General features: G+C 39.1%; 1 protein-coding gene across 1 annotated transcript in view; it reads left to right on the forward strand.

Annotated features, from left to right (window-relative positions):
- Positions 1 to 7,870, forward strand: part of NPAS3 (neuronal PAS domain protein 3) — a 579,942-nt gene extending 572,072 nt beyond the window's left edge. The window contains exons 15-16 of the mRNA XM_042813282.1: positions 2,883 to 2,998; positions 5,492 to 7,870. Of these exons, the coding sequence (XP_042669216.1) occupies positions 2,883 to 2,998; positions 5,492 to 6,801 (1,426 nt within the window). The 3' untranslated portion in view covers positions 6,802 to 7,870. The remainder of the gene's footprint in view (positions 1 to 2,882; positions 2,999 to 5,491) is intronic.
- The last annotated feature ends 15,689 nt before the right edge of the window (positions 7,871 to 23,559 follow it).

Raw genomic sequence — 23,559 nt, forward strand, 5'->3', positions numbered from 1 at the left:
TTATGCTGCTTTAGCATTCAAGTAAACCTTCCATCATTTTACTGCATGCCTTCACTGTCCTGAAGTCTACCCAACCTGAGCTGAAATGTAGAAAATTCACACCAACTTGCAGTAGCTGTATTATAAAATATGGCATGAAGTGCTGGGCACTGGTTTATTTGGTTACTAAAAATGCATGGAAGCAAACTTCCTAGACGACTATGAAAAAGAAAGGTGTCTCTGAAAAATATTCAGCTCTCACTCTGAAAAGCAGAATTTTCTCAGAAGAAAAATCTTGAAATAATGTGTTACTCTTATAACTATTTGATGGTATTCGCTTTTAAAACTGCAAAATAGGATTCACAAGCAAAAGTAGTTTTTAAGATTATTTGAAACCAAAACAGTGGAAGATTCTTCCCTGAAAAATTCTGTTTTACCAAGCACAAGTGTTTTCAAAGGACAGGTTTCTGAGCTCAAGGGAAGGCCAACAGCCAGTGAGAGACAGTGAATTATAAACCTGACCTTTCTCATCTGAAAATACTTTTCAACAGATTCTGCCCTGTTAGTGTTCAATAAGATTGGGAGATTTTCTGTTTCATTCCAGAGCAAACAAAACAATTAAAATTTGAAACCTTGAGATTGTTGAGAAATGCAATTGTCATTTTCTGACCTGTTCTCCTTTTAAATTGCTTGTCGTGGTTTGCTACATTCCCTTTGATGCCGTGAGAGCTCAAAGTGATCTGCAGGGGTTAGAGTGTGACTTTATGCCAACTCCAGCAAGCCCATGCCTGCCTAAACTTGCATGTTGAATTACTTTTGATATCCCTATTGAGGAAGAGAGGGAAGCAACCCCCAGCAGGAGAGCACTGAGGAAGCCCATGAGAAACTTTCCGTGGAGATGGAGTGTAATCTGACTGGTGTTAGTTGCTTCTGCCCTGCTACGATTAAGCATGGGTGTTTCCAAAGATATCCTTATCCTTCAATTTTTGTGTCTTCTTTAAAAAAAGTGGATGCTCATCATCCACAGAGTAAAGTGTTAGCTGAGCCTGCAAGAGAGAGGCAGAATGCGGCATTTCAAGAGTTCAGCTTGAGCCTGCCAATTCTGCACTGGAAGTACACCTTCAATGTCCCAATACTAACAGGGCTTCATACTGCTCAGAAATGTATTCATTTTCTATTAAAAAAAAAAATAAACAGTTGCCTCTGCCCCCTTTGCTGCTTTTCAGACAGTGGCTGAACTCAATCCTTAAATGTTCTATGAAATTATTTTCTGTAGCAACAGACTAAATCTAACAAAAAAAAAAGGAGAGAAACAGTGTGGTCTTACTCAAGACTGCTTCCAAACTTGACTTTTCTACTACATTCCCTTCACTGGTTTGCTAAAGAAAGATTAATTTCTTCAGTTAATTTCTATTTTTAATTTAGATTTATCTTAGTACTGGAATCCATGAAGGGTCCAAACCATATTTTAATGGCAGATCAAGGCATAATTAGGTCTACTCTGAGCCAGAGTAGACTGGTCTGTATACATTTCCATGCATTAGAAAGTACGATTCAGCTGTCTGCAAAGAGATAGACTAATTATAGCGTCGGGGAGGATTAATGCTGTTCTTGTTCCAGCAACTTGTTATTCGCAGTGTGAAAGCCCTCAAGCATCTTTTGCTTACAGGGGGCAAATTTGGGGACTGCCCTGGGATGCAACAGAATAAAGTCACTTTGTCAGGACAAAACCATAAAGATGGTAATTGTATGAATGGCATTTCAGTGTGAGCTGTGTGAACTCTGAATTTTCTCACTACGCTGTAATAGACTGAATATGGGCACAGTGTCATTGTGATAGTGTGTCAGTCACCCCTAGTCCTGCCTCACATTGTTCTACATAGGACTGCAGATTTTCTGCTCTATCACGGGGAAGGAATTTGAGTTGCTTAGAAATGTTCATCTATTCAAAAATGATTAAAGACTTTGTTTATTTTCAACATTCCAATGCCACTTTTGTGCAGCTGTGTTCCTCTCTCTTTGCACTGGTTTGGAAAAGGAACACATTTTGGAAAGTGCAAACCAGGAAAAAGCTTAGCATTTTCTTCAGTTTCTCTGTTAGTGTAGCTTTTTTGCATTGCAGTCGTGTTCGTTGCTAACAAGTCACAGGTGAGCACCACATGAGCAGCTGAAGATATGATTATAATGGGTGTGTTGACAGTTCTTTATCCCTAACATGTGCATCTTAACGTGCATATGTGCATCTGTCATAGAGTGGTTGCTTACAGTTTCTTGGTGATGTGGATCCATGTGTGCAGTATTTTAAATATATATATATTTAAGGATATATATATCCTTTTTAGTTATCTCCTGGCCAAGCTCTTTTGAGTAGTGGTCATTTCCTCTAGCCCTAACTGATCACCTTCTTACTAATTTTATGCATGATCTGTTTGTTGAGAAAAATCACTTGTTAAAATGGCCCTGGGAAGGTTGATATATTTTTACAGAGATAATTCTAATAGATGTTGGTGGAAGAGAAACAGGCTGGAAAAGTTACAGCACACTCCTTGTATTTCCAAGCACAGTAATGGATGGAGTTGAAATAGAAATATTCTGTTGTTCAATGATGGCACAGTATGTTAGATATCATACAAACCACTGTGTCCCACTTTGGTAAGAATACTTTCTTAGCTCTGAAACTTCACTAGAATGAAACAGTTTTTATACCTGATCAACATAATTATTTGACAGACTATTAACATACCTTCATAAAATCCCTGCTGTAAAGCTCTAAGGAAACAAAAACATATGGTTTTGTGTTTGCTCTGCTATTCTTTCTATTTATGTTCTCTGATATGTAAAGAAGAAAAAACATGCAACTACAAATCATCCAAATGTGGTTATATATGCTGTCTCTTCTTCAGTAACCCAGAGTATAAGGACACTCCCATGGATATTGCACAACTTCCTCATCTGCCAGAGAAAACCTCAGAATCCTCAGAGACCTCTGACTCTGAATCAGACTCAAAGGACAATTCAGGTAACACAAATGATGTATCCTTCTTTATAGTCACAAAAGGTCCATGACATGAGAGCCACATGGTTGCCTTTCCAACAGCTTCTCAATGTTTCTCAAGGAGTGTTTTGTTACAACAGCAAAAAATCCTGTAGAATTAAGTTGAAGAAATCCAAGACAATATTTTAATAACCTCAGCATTTTCACAGTATCTCAATTTCCTCAAAGTTTCTATTAATTCTGTGGCTACATCCTTGCCTACACTGCACTGAACAAAATATTTGGGTCTCCAGCTAAGCTTCATAAAGAGGTGTTTGCCTTATGAAAGACCATGGAATTGTAACTGTTGAATATAATTATAGCTTTTATATTTCAAAAGCAGTCAAACTTTCTGAACATAAACATCCACCATCAGTCTCCATGACCTTTTTTCTTATAGAAATGCTTTTTTTATTATTATTAGTCTCACTGGGGAACAACGAAGACTGCAAGGTTTTAGGGTCTTCTTGGGTTAAAATAATTACAATTTATTGGAAGGTATAGGTTCAAGCACTTTTTTCTAAGCTCTTAAAGTCGAGGATTCAGCTATGTTTTAAAAGCTAAATGTAGTTATCAAACTTAATATATAAATTAGTTTTACAGATGGTCCATGCACAGATGACTCACTGTGATTATAACATGCCCAGGTACAGATTAACTGGCTTTTAAAGGAAAATATTTGTCCATGGCCCAAGTTGAGGTTACTTGACTGCAGCACATACATATGATAACATTTAAAAAAGAAAAGAAGAACCAAAATTGGAAAAAAGCACTACTGTGTGTGCTTCCTTGTTTCTAAATAGCCAAAGAGCACAGATGTGAAGAAAAGTTTGCATTTCTCATGAGCACTCTAAGTTTCTCCAGGTGAGATATACACATATGGTCATAGCTCCTAAGGCTGACTCAGACCATGAGGGTATTCTTTAATGGTGCAGAGATGTGTACATCCTAGAAGATGTCTACAGGCCTTACTAGACAGCAAAAGAGAGGGTTGTTTCTTGCAAAATAATTAAACAGAAATTGCAAGGGATCTGAAATCAGAGCACTGTATTGGATGCAACCAACAAGTTCAGTTCAAGCTCTGATAAAATCCCAGACAAATTTTGTGCAGTTTTAGAATCCTTCACCATAAACCCACACTTGTCCAACTAGAAATCAGGTCTAGAAGACAACATCTTTAAAAATTATAAGTGAAACTCAGACCCAGATGGCTGCAGTTTTTGGAGTGTTGTGGCTCTTCATTTGTTTCTGTGGGTTTTGTTTTTCAAAATGAGAGGTCTCTCTGTTGTTAATGACTCAAGCAGAAGTCTCTCCAAGCAACTTACTTGAAATTAATACAAAGTGTACTGCCCTGAATCCTCAGGCAGCTTCCCCATCAGGCCTACCTACTCCAACGTTTCCAGCTCTGTTTGGTATTAACATGTCTTCAGGAGTAACCATTCTGTAAAAGAAAACTGCCCCTTCCCCTCTCAAACACAAATGTACTGAAAGGGGGAGTACTTGGCCCTGATGAGTGGAAAAAAAAGAAATCTTTTATTTCCCAACAAAAGATATCTGGCTGTTTTGTAAAAGACGGGGTCTCCTGAAGCCTTTCATGACCCTTTCAAACACAGCATGATAATGGAGAGTATTCATTCTCATGAGTCCAGTGGACTAGAGTGTTTATCTCATCCGTATTCAAATTAGGTAAAAAAAATCTAAAATACAACTGAAAGAATTCAGGCAAGAAGAGTGACAGCTTCTCAGTGCTGTAGATGGGCTGCTTTCAATGGCCCTTAGATAATTTGGATCAATCGAGAATTTAATTCGCTGCCTGAATCTTTTTTTCTGTGTTTTTTTTCCTTGCCCTTCAAGAGAATATGAAAAGCCAGGCTAGCAACGTAACAAAATTGTTTAAACTGGTTTATTCATTCAGATTTATACACATATGACCTGCTTCTCCTCTCAATACTGGAGGAGAGTGGCAGAAATTCCACAGCAGTCAGAGTAGCTGTGTCTCTTCGAAGTGGTGAAGGTGAAGGAAAATGAGATGACTAAGAATCCTCATTAGTTAATAGTGCTACATTTTGATGCCTTCCCACTTGAGGAGAACACATAAGTGAAAGAACAAGAATCAGAGCATAATGGTCATAATGGGATTGTTCACTGACTCCTCTTCCTTCAGGTGAAACAGGGCTCTCGTGCTCACAGCTGTAAAGACAGTTCTTACCAACAGAGCAGATATAAAGGGCTCCTCATCCAAGGTGCCTTAGTATATGCTCAAGAAAAATTCAGGCCAGACAGATAGCACAGGCCTTTAGTGCCTTGAAAATCCCAGGTCAGAGAGATTAATGGTGATCAAAACTCCGCCAACACCATATTGCAAATAAACATGGCTCTACAGAAGAGAATGCCTCATTGGTAGGTAGAAATCTAGATTTGGGCTGTAATATTATATTCTTATTGCTAATGATTTGTTTCACTTTCCTTTTGCTTTAGAGGACAATGAGAACTCAAAGTCAGACGAGAAAGGAAACCAGTCAGAAAACAGCGAAGACCCTGAATCTGACAGGAAAAAGTCAGGAAATCAGTCAGATAATGAAATGAACTGTAATGATGATGGGAACAGCTCCAGCAACCAGGACAGCAGGGACAGTGATGACAGCTTTGAGAATTCGGACTTCGAGAATCAAAAAGCTCCTGAGGACAGTTTTGGCACTCTTGGTTCTATGCAGATCAAGGTGGAGCGTTTTGTTGAGAGTGAGTCAGACTTGCGGTTGCAGAACTGTGAATCACTGACCTCGGACAGTGCCAAGGACTCAGACAGTGCAGGGGAAGTAAATGCCCAGTCTTCTAGCAAACATCAAAAGAGGAAGAAGAGAAGAAAAAAGCAAAAGGGAGGCAGCATGACCAGGAGAAGGCTGTCAAGCACCTCAAGCCCAAACGGACTTGACTCAGCTTTGGTAGACCAGCCCCAGCTGCTCTCGTCGCCAAACAGTGCCTCAGTGCTCAAAATTAAAACAGAAATCTCAGAACCTATCAATTTTGATAATGATAGCAGTATTTGGAATTACCCCCCCAACAGGGAAATCTCAAGGAATGAATCACCCTACAGTATGACCAAGCCCCCCAGCTCCGAGCACTTCCCTTCCCCCCAAGCCAGCAGTAGTTTACATGTCTCCATTCCAGACTCTGTTCTCACCCCACCAGGGACTGAAAATACTGCCAGCCGCAAAACTCAGTTCAGCACCTCATCCAACTCAGCCTTGGCTCCTGTGTCCTCTGACCCTTTGTCACCCCCGCTTTCAGCATCTCCAAGGGATAAACACCCAGGTGGTCCCACAACTTCCAACTCTTTGTTGTACACTGGGGATCTGGAAGCCCTTCAGAGGTTGCAAGCAGGCAATGTGGTGCTTCCTTTGGTTCACAGGGTAACAGGAACCCTTGCCGCAACAAGCACTGCTGCTCAGAGGGTCTACACCACTGGCACTATTCGGTATGCTCCAGCTGAAGTTACTTTAGCCATGCAGGGCAACCTCCTCCCCAACACCCACGCTGTTAACTTTGTTGATGTTAACAGCCCCAGCTTTGGGCTGGATCCTAAAACACCGATGGAAATGCTCTACCACCACGTTCACCGACTCAATATGTCGGGACCATTTGGAAGTGCTGTGAGTGGGGCCAGTCTGACCCAAATGCCTGCAGGGAATGTGTTCACGACTGCCGAAGGACTTTTTTCCACTCTTCCATTTCCTGTGTACAGCAATGGCATTCATACTACACAGACTCTGGAACGGAAAGAGGATTGAAATATGACCACATACTGTGTTCAGTGTTAAGCTCTGAGGCATAGACTATGTTTTAATTTAGACCTTTAATTCTAGCACTTTGAATTCGAGCAGGTCAGTTTATTCTCTCAATATGACAGTCCCCATTTCATTCCCCTTCTCTTTAACTTGACTTATTCTTTAATGTAAAGATATTTTTTTATTTTTGCCTTCAGAGAGTTGAAGTACCAGTTGCCTGCCATTTTGTCTTCTTCTAAGATGTGTGTTTTTTCCTTTGCATCTTTATTAAGATGCCTTTAATGTGTATGCCTCTGCCATAGAATACTCAGTGTTGTGGTAAAGAGATTTTAAAGTGACAACCATTGGTTTTACTTCAAAATGATCTTGATATGATCAAGATTAAAAGAGACAAGCATAAACAATGTGCCCTGTTTGACTAAGTCAAATGAAAAGGGGTTTTTGTTCCTAATTCCTTTAAAATAGGGGATAGTATTTTAGAATTTTATGCAGAGTTTAATTCTCTTTTTATGATTAAGATTTTCTTACTTGCACATAAAATAATTTGGGTTCTTAAAAAGTTAATTTCTGGCCTGTGACTAGAATGTTGAAAAGTTGGACTAAATGTTAATTACTGAAACTTTAACTTAATTTCTAAAACCATGGTGCTATCATTTATTAATCTGTAATATCTTCATACAATTTGCAGCTTGTGGGCTGGGTTTTTTGAAAAGAATGTGTTCTGTACTGGTCAATAGTCGGGTGCTGCAGTCTCCTTGGTTAGTTAAGACAAAAGCCCTCATTAACATTTGCTGCAGGATTTAAATTTTTTACCTCCAAACTAACAAGCATAGCCTCACATTAAATTTAAATGGGTCAGGAAGCCTTTTTCAAAAAGCGCTTAAAAATAAAAAACTCAATTTAATTGATGCAAGGAGCAGTTTCTTAGGTGCATATTGTTTTGCTTTGGGGTTTTTTTTTTTGTTTGTTTGTTTTTCTCAGTGTAACTGAGGCTAATTCTACATCAAATAACACTTCAGAGTAAAAAAAAAAAAAGAAAAAAAGAAAAAAACCACAAAAAAAAAAAAAACCAGAAGAACTATTTAACATGTTTTGTTTTTCATTTAATATTATAGAGGGAAGGTTGTAAATTTCTTTTTGTTCTTTGATTTGGGTATTTTTTGTTGCTTTTTCCTTATTTCTAGTGTTGAAACCAATATGTTATAAAACTAAAGAATGGGTTAATAAGCTTGAAATAGATAACTACAACTGAAAACTGCACATTAAGTAAAAGAGAAGAAATCTCCTATTTTGTCTTCATTGCCAGAAATCACAGTGTAGTGTCAAACACTGCAAATGACTGTCAAATATAAATTCTTCTTCCACTCCATCTTTGGCAGCTGTTTGTTAAGGCATCTAATAACAGATGTGAGAACTGTAATGTGTACAATGTGTAAGTGTCCTTGGCTGTCAGTCCCATTGCAGTTTCAATGTGTGTTACTATATGCAGTATATACTAAGCTAATGTAGTTGTTTTGTCCTTTGTCTTCTCTGTGCTTTATCTCTAGTCTGGAGTGGTAAAGTCCCATTCCTGCAGTCCTAGTGAACCAGTGATTCTTGGGGGTTAGTGGTTTTTGTGTGGTGGCCTTCCTCTGTAATGTCACCTTATGCTGCTTCCACTGTCTGTATACCTTTTAATTTCTGCAGTTGCTTTGCTGTTGTGTATTCTCCAAACTCTCTCTCCCCCACCCCTCCCCTCCTCTCCACGATTCCCGTCTCTTTCTCTTCCTCTCTCGTTCTCTCTTCTTCACTCTCAGAGAAAAGACTCTTAACTAGCTCAAGGTTAATGGAGCCATTTTTCCCACAGAGGAATTCTGGGTGTGACTTACTCTTCCAGTGTACCACACAATGCACTACAGAGTAATGCTCAGATTTATTAAGCAAATTGATGCCATATAGCCTCAGTTGTTAGTTAACATTCCCAGAGTCCCTTGTGCTCTAACCGTAAGCAGAGGGTGCATTTCTTTGGTTTTCTCCCAGGTAGGCTGAGGGAGCAATACATACAGCAATCACCAGTGAGATAGGAAATCCTTTCAGAGATCAACCAATGTCATTTAAAAAGGAAACAGCTTAGAACTCTCCTATATATTTGCTTATGTGTGCAATGCTAATATATTAACTCAGCTGTCCTTTGAATTTTTGATCACTCACTGTGTTGAGTCAATTCCTCCAATAGCTTTGAATTTGAGATGTCGGTTCAAGCTGCTGTGGAACAATAATGAAAGGGAATTGGATGTCACAAATTTAATTAATGAGCTTTTAAAGGTTAAATTTGAAGGATTTAAGTAGGACTAAAAAAGGCAAGAAAGCTGATTGGGAAATTCAGAGTTTAATTTTGGATGCTCTACTTTAGCTATTGAACAATCAAAGGAGTGCACCTATCAGCTACAAAGAACAGCTAGACAGCTGTTGGTTTTTTGTTTTGTTCTGTTTTGTTTTTTATAAATGTTTCTGTGTTGTGTCAAAATGATTTCTGGTGATTTAAACTAACAGATAATCACAGCTGCTGTCTAAATCCATAGTGTTTAAAATTACAAAATGAAAAAAAACTTCATTACCTGTGAAGACTGTGTCTGTGTTTTTAACTATTTCTTGTACAAATATATGAAATCTTTTATGAGGAGACTGGTGCCAAGTAGCTGAATAACGGGGAAAGGGATTCTGTTCGTATAAATCTTAGCAGTGTTACCAACTCTACAATATAAAAAAAATTAAAACCTTAAAAAGTGACAGCTATGGTACATTTATTTTGTGTTAAGCTAACCGAATCTAACTTCTCGAGTGCCTGGCTTATTTGAAACATTTTTTTCATTGATCATTGATAATGCTGCAAATCAGAAATGTACATACTTCATTTACAACAGGGTTCTTTTTATACTTTTGTAGATTCTCATACATGTCATACATGGTTGTCTTTATGTAACTTAATTTTTTTTCATCCCGCAGGTGCCATTTTCATAATAAACTTCTCTTGGATTTGTTACTATCTGGCATCATTTCTTTCACATATAACCATCCTGACTAATGAATGCTGGTAGTATTTGTTTAAGCAGGTATTTTTAAATTGTTTTGTTTAAAAAAAAAAAAAAATTATATATATATAATATATATATATATATAACTAAAAATGAAAGAGGATACAGCTAGATTTTGATAACTCTTCCAAACTGAAGAAAAGAAGCTGTCAAGATGTAGGTTAAGAATGCTAATCCAAATACTACAACAAACTTGCCACCATCCTAAATTCTCAGCTACCCCAACTCATTGTCATATTGAGCATTTTTATGCACATTATCAAAGCTAAATAATGGACCTGCAACATTAACCACTATTGACACTGTGCATTTTTTCTTGATTAATGCACACTGGAAGAGGTCAGCTTTTGTACATTAATCATTTAAAATGCACTTTATATATATTTTTTTTTTTGTACTCTACAGTGTTACAGTGAAAATCTTCAATCACATTATATCCTCTCTCTCTAAACTGCTGATTCTTTTAAATGCGTATTTTCTTTTCCCAAACAGGCAACATGGAAGTTGTTGGTGTCCTGTGGCTAGGCTTTCTACCTTAAAAACTGAAGACAGAAACATTTACCAATGTAGAAAAAAAAGACACAACAAATTCAGAACAAAACTCAGGGCTGGGCAGGTTGGGGGAAAGTTAAATATACTTTAGGTTCAACCACTGTGTGTGGATCAAAAGAGTGAGCAGCAATGCACGGGACTGGATGAACAAAGTTTTTCCAGATTCTGTATTTTATTTTGTTATTTAAGAGTTCTCAATTTCTATTTTCATTAAGAACAAAAAATTTGGGTATATAAAATCAAGTTAGTGCTGCCCATAGCCAAAACCTACTGCAACATTGGTTTGTCCAAATCTTTTCTTACTTAAACCACTTTGAAAAGCATTGGGCTTGTCGTTCTGGACCAGATTTTGGTTGCCTTAACAAAATTGATTAAAACTGCCTATAATCTGTTACACTGTTTTCTGGTTTTCACAGCATAACAAATACTCAGCACAAGTAGGAACATCTGCTCACTCCAAAAAAAATGTATAAAACAGAGATGTATGAACAACTGTAGCTCAGTGAGCCAGCCCAATAACTTAATAGCCTCAAACCCAGCTCTTTGAGTTCCCAGGAAGCTCAGAATTCCACTTTCCGGGATCTCAGCATCAAGCTTGATATGCCTCCAACTTTGCAGGGAGTGGAGAGGAGCAGGGGTTAGCAGTGCTGCTCTCAGTTTTGTTCTTGCATGCCAGCTGGCAATGCAGCTTGTTTGTGAGGTAGCTAAGGGTACAGCCGCCAACAGAGGGGAAAATGGAATTTAAAAGGAGATTGGAAGAACGATGAGAATAAAGGTTAAGGAAAGAATAACATGCCTGTTCCAAATAAGTGTTAACCAACATTAACTGAAGCTACTAATCCCAAAGGGGGCTTGAGGGGTTTTTCTGAGCTGTTACAAAGGCTTTTTAAAACTCAGCTGTGCTGACCACACATTGTATGAGAGCAGAGTTGATGGTCTACATGAATGCACTGCTTGAGGATTCCTAGTTGAACAAGAAGGTTTTCATGTTAAAGAAAGTGACAGAATGACTGTTCAGTGATTTCATTCTTCTAGTAGTGCTCTTACATTGATATAACTCCAGGGAACAGGTTTGCAGCAACTTAAAGAAACAGAATGAACTATTTGAAAGGGTTGAACCCTTTGAAAAGGTATCTTTGCGGTTGACCTAGTAGTTGGTTTGTTTGTTTTTAATAATATTTGGAGAAATAACATGCTGGAAGTTGGATGAACTGAGTCCAAAAGAACCAAAAGAACACCAAAAGAACATTTTCAAAAGCAACTGATCACACTAACTGCTATTTATGAACCACTTGCTTTGCAAAGCGAGATGCCCAAGTACCTAGAAGCTACCTTAACTGTTGCAAGGAAGAAAAAAAAAAAAAAAAAGGGCTCCTTAGAAGCACTCTGACTCTAAAAAGTCAGCGATGGAAGTTTTGTCAGCCTTACTGAGATAGCCAGTTCTGACAGCCTGCACTGGCACTGCTGCAAGGTGGTCATGTCACTGGAGTAACTGCAATACTCCTGAAAAAAACATTTTTTTGTTATGATGCTCAAAACTGCATTAGCTTAAATGTGTCTACGCATCTGAGCTATTTGCATAGTATTTTTCCTTCTTGCCATTTTTATTTCTTTATTTTTTATTTTAGGGCTGGGGGAGGTGGGTGGAAAGGCTGTATGTGCACTGTCAGCTAACTTAATGAACTGTCCAGCAAGCTCACTATGGAGCCTACAGAAGTGTGAACAAATGGAACGTAACCAGAGCCACAGGTTCTCAGGTAAGATCAAACCATTTATAAAACATGCACGTGCATGCACACAGAGACACGATCCACTAACTCTGAAAGCCAGCTGGGCTTTCAAACTGGACACAGTAATACATATGCATAAGAAAGATCCTTTCTTCTTCTCTCACATCATCTGTTTATCAGAAAAGGTGACCAGTGGAAGCTGTTAACCTCCCTCTCAGCCCAAGTAGCATTTACAAAGTGTATGGCCAGCTATATTTACTGACTTAAATAAGACCCCACTGATTCCTTTGTCAGCTTTGAAATAATCAAATTGCTCTCAAGACCCATTTTTCATGATCCATCTTCATTCCCATACAACTCTTTGCTTCACTAGATCCATTGAGATCTTCCTGGAAGCAACAAAATGTGAGATAAGAACAGATTGCAGAGTTCTGCTTTTAAATGAACAAAATTAGGATTGGTATTCTCCACCACAGTTTTGTTTGGACTACTAAATTTAACAGGGAGAGAGTGGAAGTAAAAAAATTAATGACCCAGTCACACAATGGCAAAGTCACACAAATGAAGTCAATAATCGTGAGTTTGATTACACTGATAGGAAGTTAAAATCTTTTCCATCTTGAGGAGATTGTGCAACCTAGATGAAATGCTAAAAATAAGGGATTTTTTAATAGACATCAGTGCCCAGCAAAGGCTTACGGGAAATCAGTGGGAGAAAGTTTGCATTGCAGTTAGGAGACCTATGGCTCATTTCTTTATCTCTAATTACTTTTCACTGACTCCAGAGACAATGGAATGTATTGATATTACCTTTCCCATTACAAGCTTTCCTCAGGAAAAGGACCCCCCATCTTCGTTGTAATAAAAGGGAACATAATATTTTCTCGCAAAAGGAAGGGAATCAAGTTTTCCTCTTGTTTTAAAAGCATTCACAGATTTATAGCGGAAATGACAGGAACAGGATGTATTAACCGTATGACCCCAGCAGAATGAGTCTACAGCCTTGACTGATTTAAAAGTTTATTGGTGTCCTCTGGATAGACACAATGAGTCAAGCCTTGGTCTTGTTCAAATCAATAAGACCTCAACTAATGACTTTAATGGCTTTGCGAGAAGGACCAAGGCTTTGAGCCAGTACTCATAAGCAAATAACTATGCACAGCTTATAGCACAAACAATAGATAAATCAGTCTGACTAATTGGTACAATGCATCAGGTTTTCTTTCTAATCCTGTACCACACCATGCACATGCTAACAGGGCAGCTCTTTTTTGTTTAATTAAAAAGTGTTTCCAAGTCTTCCTGAACTGCATGGTCTGATCCTTCCAGAGGTTCCTGTCTAAAAAGAAGTGAGAAGCACAGGTGAAGTTGAAAGTCATTGCTTTCTTGCACTTGCTTTATGGAAATAGGTCTTCAATAAAAAAAGGAAAGGATTCTGGAGCGGAAACTCTGGTGGACATTAAAGCTTCTATTTTCTTGAACTACCAGCAGTGCAAACCCCAATGGCAAACCCCTTAGAGTATCATCCAAGATGATACTTCGTAAAGAGATGAGTATTCACTGAAACAAATTTCTGTTCAACACTGTGAATCTCTGAGGCCTCTTAGCACTCTGTTGACTCTTCTGTGCTTCGGTTAATATTTAATTTCTTTCTTCTAGCCAGTTCTCTGCTTTATTACAGCACGTAAGATAGCATCTTGCAAGACAGTGACAAAGGCTAATTTCAATGCAGGAAGTCAAGTCTCCTTAGATTAAAGAAAATTGAAAGAAATAGGATTCTCCAAAGATGTACTTGGAGATGAAAAATACACCCTAGATTCTGTGATATGTTCCCATAGCAAAGGTCCAAGGACTTCATACAGTAAGATCAGTTTCTGAAAATACACTTATTGCTCATTGGCACCATGAGCAAACTCACTTTTGTTCTCTTTCCTACCTATAGGGAAAGATCCCTGCTCGCTCTCTCTGCTTTTGCCTCTGCTGCAGGGCCTGCAGCCAGTAGGCCTGGCTTCTCCCCCTTTCAGTTCTTAGATAATTTTCTTAACAAAATGCTACTCAAAATTTCCAGCTACACATTGATGTGACTGTTTGCTTCCCATGAAGCTACAACCTCATGCTTTTAGGTTACCTGGATGGCATCATTTTTTCCTCTTTTTCCCCCCAGTACAATTGCTTTTGGTTTTGCCCATCCTTTGTTAGTTTCACTATGCCTTCAAGCACAAACCCCTCATTACATAGCACTTCCCTAGTGTGATCTATAACCATTACTGCCACTCCCTGGCCCTTGTTATCAAGCCAATTTTATATCCAATCAAGTATTGTACCATCAGTCCCATACTTGCTAACCTTATAAATGAATCTGTTATGTGGCACTGTATTGAGAGCCTTTTCAAGTCCAAGTAAATTATGTCTCCTTCTTCACCCCTGTCCACTCTCATTGTCACTTCCTCAGAGAAATGAATCAAGATTGTTAAGCACGACCTCCCTTTTGTAAATCCATGACGACTATCTCTAACCAAACTATATAAGGTTGGTATTAAATCAGGACACACACTCAAAGGGGACCTGCTATAAAGTGCAACCTAAAGATGCTTCATATGGAGATGAGACATGGGAATCACTGATAGACTAAAGGGTCTGATGGTACAGGTCTGATGGTTTGCCGATAACTTCTTAGTGATCAAATTTCTGCCTGGGGAAGCAACCAGAACTCCGCCAGAGAAGGGGGGGTGGGGGGGGGAAGCATTTACATTAGTCTAGCATGTTTCTGTCACAGAAGATCATTGAGGATAAAGAGAGAATGAACTGAGTTCTGCTTTTGTTCATCTATGATGGAGCCAGAACCAAAAGACATTAAAAGAAAACCTCATATTTTCTTGAACACTCTTCTACATGTGTAAAAGCCATGACCAGAAGTAGTTCAACTCCCTCATGAAACTCCCTCTGTCTTTTCAACAGTGCTTAATATTGAGCATATTCCTTTCCACTGATCAACAACAAGTCTAATACAATAAGAAAGGAAGAGAGGTATGGGTTCTTTCAGGAAATTTCTAATTTAAGAGCTTCACAGACAAAAGTGCCTGCACATCATGACTTTCACAGGGGAGAAGGATATTGTCCCACAGCTTCTGAGAAGTGCTATACCTGCATAACCTAGCTTACGTGTCAAAAGGCTACATGAGCATTTACTTCTTGCACAGGCACAGCAGAAGGACACGAAGACTTCTGCACTTCAAGGCACTAGAGAACACAGGTACTGCATCAAATGCATCAGTTTTCTTCCACTATTCTGTAAAGAAGAGTGAGAATTAGGTAAAGGAAGGTATAGAGGAAGAAAGAAAGGGAGGAACAGCTATTCTATTCAGTCCTGGTTCCTTAGGGAATGATCAGACAGACTGCCATTGAGACATTTGGGATCTTGCTTCTCTTGAAGGATGTGCCTGCTCCTCCTAAATGATGCTGCTGAACAACACCAGGGGAACAACTCTTTGCATGGAGATATACAATATGAGAGGTGGGCTGAGAAAGCACAAGGTGCAGCTGGGCAAGTTGTGCCCCACGTCCCCTTCTTGGCTGGCTGGGGTAGGGAAACAGCCTGCATAAGCACTATGCAAAAAGATTCTTCGCAGTTAATTCTGGAAGCATTTGAAGTATAACTCTGGAATAATTTACTGGCCTTTCTGCCTCTGTGACTGGAAATATCTCCCTCAATGCTGTAAGCATAATTGCTGCCTCTTTAGCTTGAGTAGGGGGAAAAAAAAAAAAAAAAAATCCCAACAGTCTGTCTTGAGCTTGTTTGACAATATACATACATCAAGCATGGTGAGATCCAGATGGGTCAAAGCCATCCCTTGGGAACCTAACCTTTGGCCTCCTGCCTCACAGCACTCCCCAGGTGCTGTGGAGGGAGCCCTCTTATCTACACCCTGTGGAGGATCATTGCTATTATATGTATGTACTTGGCTCCCTTGTGTCTTCAAATCAGAAATGCAGCAGTCAGTGTACAGTGGAGAGAGACTGCTGTGGGAGAGTTCAGCCCAGTCAGTGCTGCTGCAGGACATAGAGTTTCTGGCAAACATCCACTGAAACAAAGGAAAGAGGCCCCCAAATCAGTCTGGCTTGCTTTCAAGGCCTTGACCCTGTAACAGCCAGTACAGACATGCTCAGAAAAATAATGTGCAGAAACAGTAGGTCAATGCAGAGAAGCATAACTAAAAGATAAGGGTTAGAAGGGTATAAAGAAATAGTTGGAGCATGTCTTCTCTGTTCAGAAAAGATTGTTCACCCTCCTGAAGATGAATGAGAAGTTTTGAAGAGGAAGTTAAACTATTGTGTACTTCTCAGGCAAATAAAAAAAGCAGAAAAGAAAAAAATGATAATCAAAGCAGAGCTCAAGATGACAGAATTATCACATCACTAGTACTCACAGCTAGAATATTGTCATTGGCATAATGATACATTACTTCTACATACAGTCCCACAGGCAAAGAAATATGGCTTAGTATCAAGTGCATAACACAAAGTCATACGTATAATCTTAAGTATCAAACATCCTTAAAAGACCAGCTATTGGCTAGACATATGCTACAGAAAGTTCCATCAATTAGTGAGTTACACTCCATACCCTTCAGGCAGAAATTATTTTTCAGAATGAAGCATGGGTGATAGATTAGATGACAGTAACAGTCCTTCTGGCTACAAGACTTCATGAAACAGTGACCTTACTGATACTAGTAAGGAATCTGCTCCACACACGTGCAAATTATCTGTGGAGTTAAGGACTAGACAAACAAATCAGGAATAATAAAAAGTGAACAAAAACTGCTAAATAAGAACAGCAATAAAATTATCTGTCATGTCTGTAAGCTTCTGCGTATGCTTGCCATTGTATTTTTGCAAGCAAATAGTGATTTTTGTAAGGAATAGAAAGTATCTTCTCATTGTTATGTTAACTCTGTTTCCTGTAGCAGGTAAATTGTACCTGCAGGAATCACAGAGCTCTGCAGTCAAGACATCAGAAGGAGAAGAGAGGGATCAGACACCTGAGAAACAGACATCTGAGATAAGATAAAGCCTTACAATACAGGCAAGATATTTTTTCAAATTCTATGAAGTAGCTATAACACCCTAGGCCCTCAGTTAGAACACATACACAAGCTTTCTTTCCTCATTGCGAACCTGAGCCCTCATTGCAAATGGAAAGGTAACTGCCTGGAGTCCACATCCCACAGAAAAGTGGAAAATCCCAAGTTCCTCCTTTGGGAGATTCATGCCTCAACTTAAAAATCTTCCCTTCTGCTATTTTGGCTGAATCCAGAAGAAGCAGTAATTGTAGAGAGAGTAAAACAGATCTAAACAGATACATAAAACAGATCTAAAAAACAGGCCCCTCTAATTAGATAGATGTGTGTAGTGATGCTACATAGTAGTGATACTACAGCTATTAGCAGTAGAAGTTGTATTTGTACCAGTAGTGGTGGTGTACTATAGAAGAAGGAGCATTAGCATCAAATCTACTGTCCCATAGCAGTGATAGCTGTGGAGACTAACCAGTTGAGGTATTCTCAAGATTAGTTCAAAGTAATCTTGGATTCCACTGTGTTTATGGGATCACACTTAACTAAGAACATTTACTTTCCTTCCTTGCCCCCTACTTGCTCCTATCCTTTTCTTTGTTATTGATAGACTTCCCCCCTGCCCCCCTTCATTTCTACATAATATTATACACTTTCAGAGGTCAGAAAAGTAGGCAACTTGAAGGCTTTCATTTTGAAATATTATTTGTCTGTTAACCTTGTAATACAATCATTTGATGACTGCATATGATAGCAGTATTTAATATACTCTGGGCTGACAGATAAGATACAAGGCACAAATCAGAAAATATCCAAAGACTCAATCACCACAAAGACAGCCTGTCTCTTCAAGAAATGCCTAAAATAATATTTCCTTAAAAAAAAAAAAAAAAAAAAAAAAAAATCCGCACTAGCAATTAGGAGGGTTTCATCATCATAGGTCACTGGCTCTCAGACAGATTCCACATTTATAATTTGCCACAGTGGGAACTTGCAACCTTGAAAGAAGCATGCAAGAAGCTTTTCTTTACTTGTCTGAAATGCCTGGTAAATGGTGTACGGTTATACACCAGAAATAACACTTTCTTTGATGGCATAGGATACTTTGGGGGAGGCCTGCAAGGCAATTTCTGCTCCATACCATAAGAATATATTACAGGCAAGAACACCAAGAAATATCTAAGTCCTGATTACTGTCTCAAAGCAACTTAATAATAATAAAACAAACAAGCTTATTTGTAAGTATTAGATGGAATTGAAATCTGATTACACTTTCATGCGATTTCCATTCGTATACTGTACAACCCCATGCAGAAAAATATAGGTAAGTGGCATGTGCTTTTTGTGAAGCTGACCCACACAATGAAATGGTTTATGAGAAGTGACAATATATGATGAGAATACAAAACTTTGATAATAGGCGCATTTATTGATTGAAAATAAAATTCATGAACTGCAAAGCAGAGAACTGCACCAGTGGGAACTGTTCCAAGAGGACATTAGGAAGTGAGAGAGTGACAGAGAGTATGCATGCGTATTACACATAAACTAAGTTAAAGGTTGCCTAAACGCTTCTGATTCCACAAGCAGAGCCTCTGAGGATAGGATCTGAAAGACTTTAATGCTGGTAAGGTTTTCTCAGTATGATATTTGCATATTTTGCCTAAAAACCCACAATGCTGTATTAATTCATTTTTATTTACCTTTCTGCAGCTTCCAAAAGAAACCTCGCAGGAAGCCATTAATGACACAGCTTCATAAGAGATAATTTTCAGAGAGGCTTTGTGGGTAGTGACTGAAGGGGAAAAAAAAAAGTGTGTGTCAAATTTAGGTTATTAACAACATAATCCTTAAACAGACGGTATCTCAAAGACTAATTCATCTTCAAATTTGACTGTAAAAACCGCATGATCCTTCACTCTGTGTGCATGCAAATTTATATCATACCTTTTTTTTTTTTTCCTTCATGTTTATTAGGGGAATATGACTAGAAAAGGAAGGATGAGAGTTCTGAAGCACAATGCTGGAGGCTGGAAAACAATTTCACCTTCACTACCACTATCACTCTCATTCAGATTCGGGTCCCATTCCTGGTCTTGCAGTTCACCAGCAAAACCACTGCGCACAAAGCTTCCCCTACAGCACATGGATAAAGCTGTGCGCCTTTCCCTAGAGCACTGCCTGGACACGCTGGTCTGATGGGCAGCTCTCTGCAGGGCACTCCCAGCAAGTCACAGCCCAAGCACTTTACTCACCTGGGTTGCATGCAGGGAGGGGTTTGCCTTCCCTGGCACCACACCGAGGGAAGCTGATTTCCATGACAACTCTAAACAAAATCACACTGGAATCTATTTCATCTTGGTTTCTCTATACAGAATGGGATCTGGCGTCCCTCCTTTGTTCCCATTTCACAGTGGTAGGTATTTGGAACAAGGATGTTTTATTAACTGAAATAATTCTTTGCATTTCGTTGAGTGCCAGGTTCTCAGTGGACGAGCAAGCTGAATGAGAAGCAATTGCTCTGAAAACTGTGACAGCAAGAAGGCATGAGTCCCATTTAATACAATTTTAACAGCATGACTTGTTAATCACAATACAAAAAAGCAGTTGTGGACTATTTGAGCCTCAGCCTTTTCCCTGCACAAGGATGATATACCACAACTTTTGCATCTTCCCACACCGAGAGAAGAAAGGCCCTTCTCACATGAGTTTGTAATATTCAGTATAAGCTTCTTTTAAATTTTCCTGTTGTTCCTGTTCCCTGGCTTTCTTCCTCCCTCTACTGGGATCCTTTAAAGATCTGTAATTTATTAGAGGCTTCCTCTTTCTTCCGGTACTTTTCTGCTCTGGATGCTCTATTTATAGTTTTTTGTAGCATCCAAATTTTACCCATTCAATTTCTGCTGAAAGGCAAATAGTTGCTGTTATAGTTTTCAGTTGGTGTTTTGTTACCCTGTTTTTTTTCCCCTCCTCATAAATGGAGGAAGCGTTGCACATGGAAAATCCCAACACCAGCCGGGCTGACAGCTATTGTTCCAGACCAATACATTGCTCTGCAACACATTAAGTCAGGCCTCTTCCAAAGCTGCCTAGCAGCAAACCTCAAAGGCCATCACTAATTGTGACATAGGAAGATAGAGGGGAAAGAACAGAAGATGTCCGAGTAGGTATCTTCAAGCTGTGCCATTTCATGAAGCAGTTAATAGAGTGGAAAACAAAGTTGGGTAGTTGAGATCTTGTCTATAGGATCACAGCCTGAGGAAGGCCTGGGCACTGCATGCTACCATGGCCTTATGTTCAGGACCAGAAATTGTTTCTGCTTGCAGCTCCTCACAGGCATTGTGAAATTTTAATCCCTCTCTGCTTGCTTTAGAGGCCTGCAAATAACATTCAGTGACACAGCTGGGCTCGGGGAAAAAAAAAGTGTTAATGGACACAGTTTTAGTTGAAGCCACAGAAAGTTCTCTAGTGACAACTCATAGTCCTCTATGCTTGTTTCATTTTAACTTTTTTTTAAATGGCAATTTCTGTTTACGTTAATAACTCTTTAACAGGGAGAGAGAAAAATGCATAGATTCTGCTTACAAATGTAGGTAATAGGTTTACAGATGCACACCAGCTATAATTGTATACAGCCAGCTGTCATAAAAATTTTGCTTTTTCCATCCGCAAAAACACACCTCAATTTGCTATAACAACTTCCGAAACAATTACTTCATCTGCTTGTGAATTCATTATATTATATAGTCTATTTGATTTATCTGTGTTAATTACATTTAAAGGACTAGTAGTAATAATAATAATAATAACAACAATTTAAAAAAAAAGAGTGGATGAATCATCTGCAAATGTGATGTCTAAAAAGCAGTCATATTAGAAACATATTAGCTATTCATAAATGGTCAAGTTAAATATACTCTTTATTATAGAGTGAAACAAGCCATTTCAGCCAAGTTCTGCTGATCTGGATAAGACATTTTAGAGATGTGATATCCTAATTACAGTATTTTCCCTGTGCAACAATGCTAGCTGTTATTTAGGTTGACATCTCAGTTTATTTTCTTGCACTTTTTAACAGGGAAAGATAAAACTGAAATATATTCACAATTGCACTTATAAAAGCTTGGAAGGCATCTTTTTAGAGACTTTTTCTACCATTATATTTCGCTAACACATACATTCGCCGATTCCCTTCCACTCTTTCCTCTCAGCTGCATTAAATTTAACTCCTGTTCTGTGATCTGTAGTTAGCAGAGACTAGTGCTGAGATAAAAGGGCCTTGGTGACTGCTTCTGCTTTTTGCCATCATTTGCTTGGTCTGATGATAACGGTGGCAACATTAAAATAAATAAAGAGTATTTCAGGCTTTCATTCTAAGAAATGAAAGGCAATTATCCAAAGACAGAAAGGGAGAGGTTGGTGGAAGAAAGCTAAGAAGTGATGTCTGCTGAGAAAGTGTCAGTTCTGAAAAAAAGCATCTTTTTGACCTAATTCCCTCCTGCTTGGCTCTTATTCCCACCACACAACTTATCAATAAGGCCAACCCTGTACCATGCTTTGACCACAACAACTTTCAGCTCTCTAAGCACCTGCATGCTGGATCAGCACCTTTCCAGTGACAAAATGACAGTTCCCATGCTGCTGCTCAGCTTTGGCTTTTGCTGGTGCTGGCAGAGTCTAAGGGGCATGGGATCTACAGAGCCCACACATCCACACCAGGTGGTAGGAATTTCAGCATGCCTGCCTGGAGACAAGACTGCATGCCTATACATACATGAGCAAGTGCACAATCAAGCTTTTGCCTGTTTGCTTTTAACCTTCTTTAAAAAAAAAAAAAAAAAAAAAAAAAAAAAAAAGAGGGGGGGAGGGGAAGAGCAGCCCCTAGTAATCCCCCCGGTTCTCTTGTGTTGCAAAATTCTTCTTTTGACTTTTTTTTAAACCTAGGTTTTTTAAATGGCAGACAAAGGGCATTATTCAGCTCCAGCAGAGTAAAGAAACCTGTGGCTGAAGTACAGCACGCTTAGTAATTTAGCTGAAAAACGAAACACTTCAGCACTCACATCATTGCCATTAAAAACTATATAAATATGGAAATTATTTCCAAGTGTTCCAAGTCACTCAGGAGTGGCTGCATTGGACAGTAAAGGGACAGGCTAGGACAGTGCTTGGTTAGTCTCCAGGCCAAGGTGCACAGTCCCCGTCCAGGACTGCTCTTTTCACTCACACTCAAGGTTAAGGAAGAAGGAATATGCTGCACCCAATGAGACAGAACTGCATCAAGGATAGTCTGAACAGTCCTGTATCCTGGGGACCTTTCACATTTGCTCCTCCACTGCCTGCAGCTCCACCCAGTGCAGGAAGAGGTGGCCAATGCACCCCATGACTGCACTGGGGTGCTAGTACGATCATTTACCACTGTGAGAATTAAAACGTATCAGAAAAGAAAAATTAAGCAAAGGAAAAAGAAAAAAAAGAAAGAAAAATCTTATTTTATAAATTCATCAGAGCATCTCAGATTCATCACTGTGATCTAGAAGAGACATTGCCTAACACAGCTTGTACCACTTGGTGGCAACACTTCCATGTTTGATTTATTGAACCTTCTCATCATCACTCTACTGATATTTGAAAGAACAAATTAAGCACTGATCTGCGCAATTAACTACTGCTGAGAACAAAGTTTCAAATGACTTTCCTACTATTCTCTGTCCAGGAGTCATACTAAATAGATTACAAGAGTATGTTGCTTTAGGTCCTGAAATATTTCTAATAAGAAACTTTCACACATCACAGAAGCATTGCTGCACAGCCACGTAAAGCAAGCTCTTCTTCAATACCAACAGAAAATAATTTCAACCAGAGCAATGAAAAAAAGAGCTGACCAATGGCTTGCAGGGCATTAGGTGCTCTGGGAAGATGGGGTGGGATAGCAACAAAGTTCTCCATTTCAAGTGTGTTTCAAGATCGCAAGTACATATCCAAATGTCATTCAAGCTGTCAGTACGAAAAAGCTGCAATCTTGCATGTTGCACACACAAAAGCCATGTCACAGTCCTCTCCTGCACTTTAGTTTTTATTTGCAAGACTCATTTTTCAAGCAAAGGTCATCCAGTGCCTGCTCATCTTTGGACCTCTTTTGCTAAACCTGATGTAATGTCAATAACTGCCAGAATCGTTGGATGTGAAGAAGAGAACTCCTGTTTGCTACAAGGGAGAAAGTCAGCAAACTGAAGGGCACTGGGCCCGCACATGCAGTTTGATGGTGACTGTTCTGCTTCTGGTCAAGACTGCAATGTGCCACCCCAAGGCTACTGAGTGACAGGCAAAATA

The sequence above is a fragment of the Centrocercus urophasianus genome, unplaced genomic scaffold (assembly GCF_019232065.1).
Source record: "Centrocercus urophasianus isolate 14NV4802_14NV808 unplaced genomic scaffold, USGS_Curo_1.0 seq_14, whole genome shotgun sequence".
NCBI lineage: Eukaryota > Metazoa > Chordata > Aves > Galliformes > Phasianidae > Centrocercus > Centrocercus urophasianus.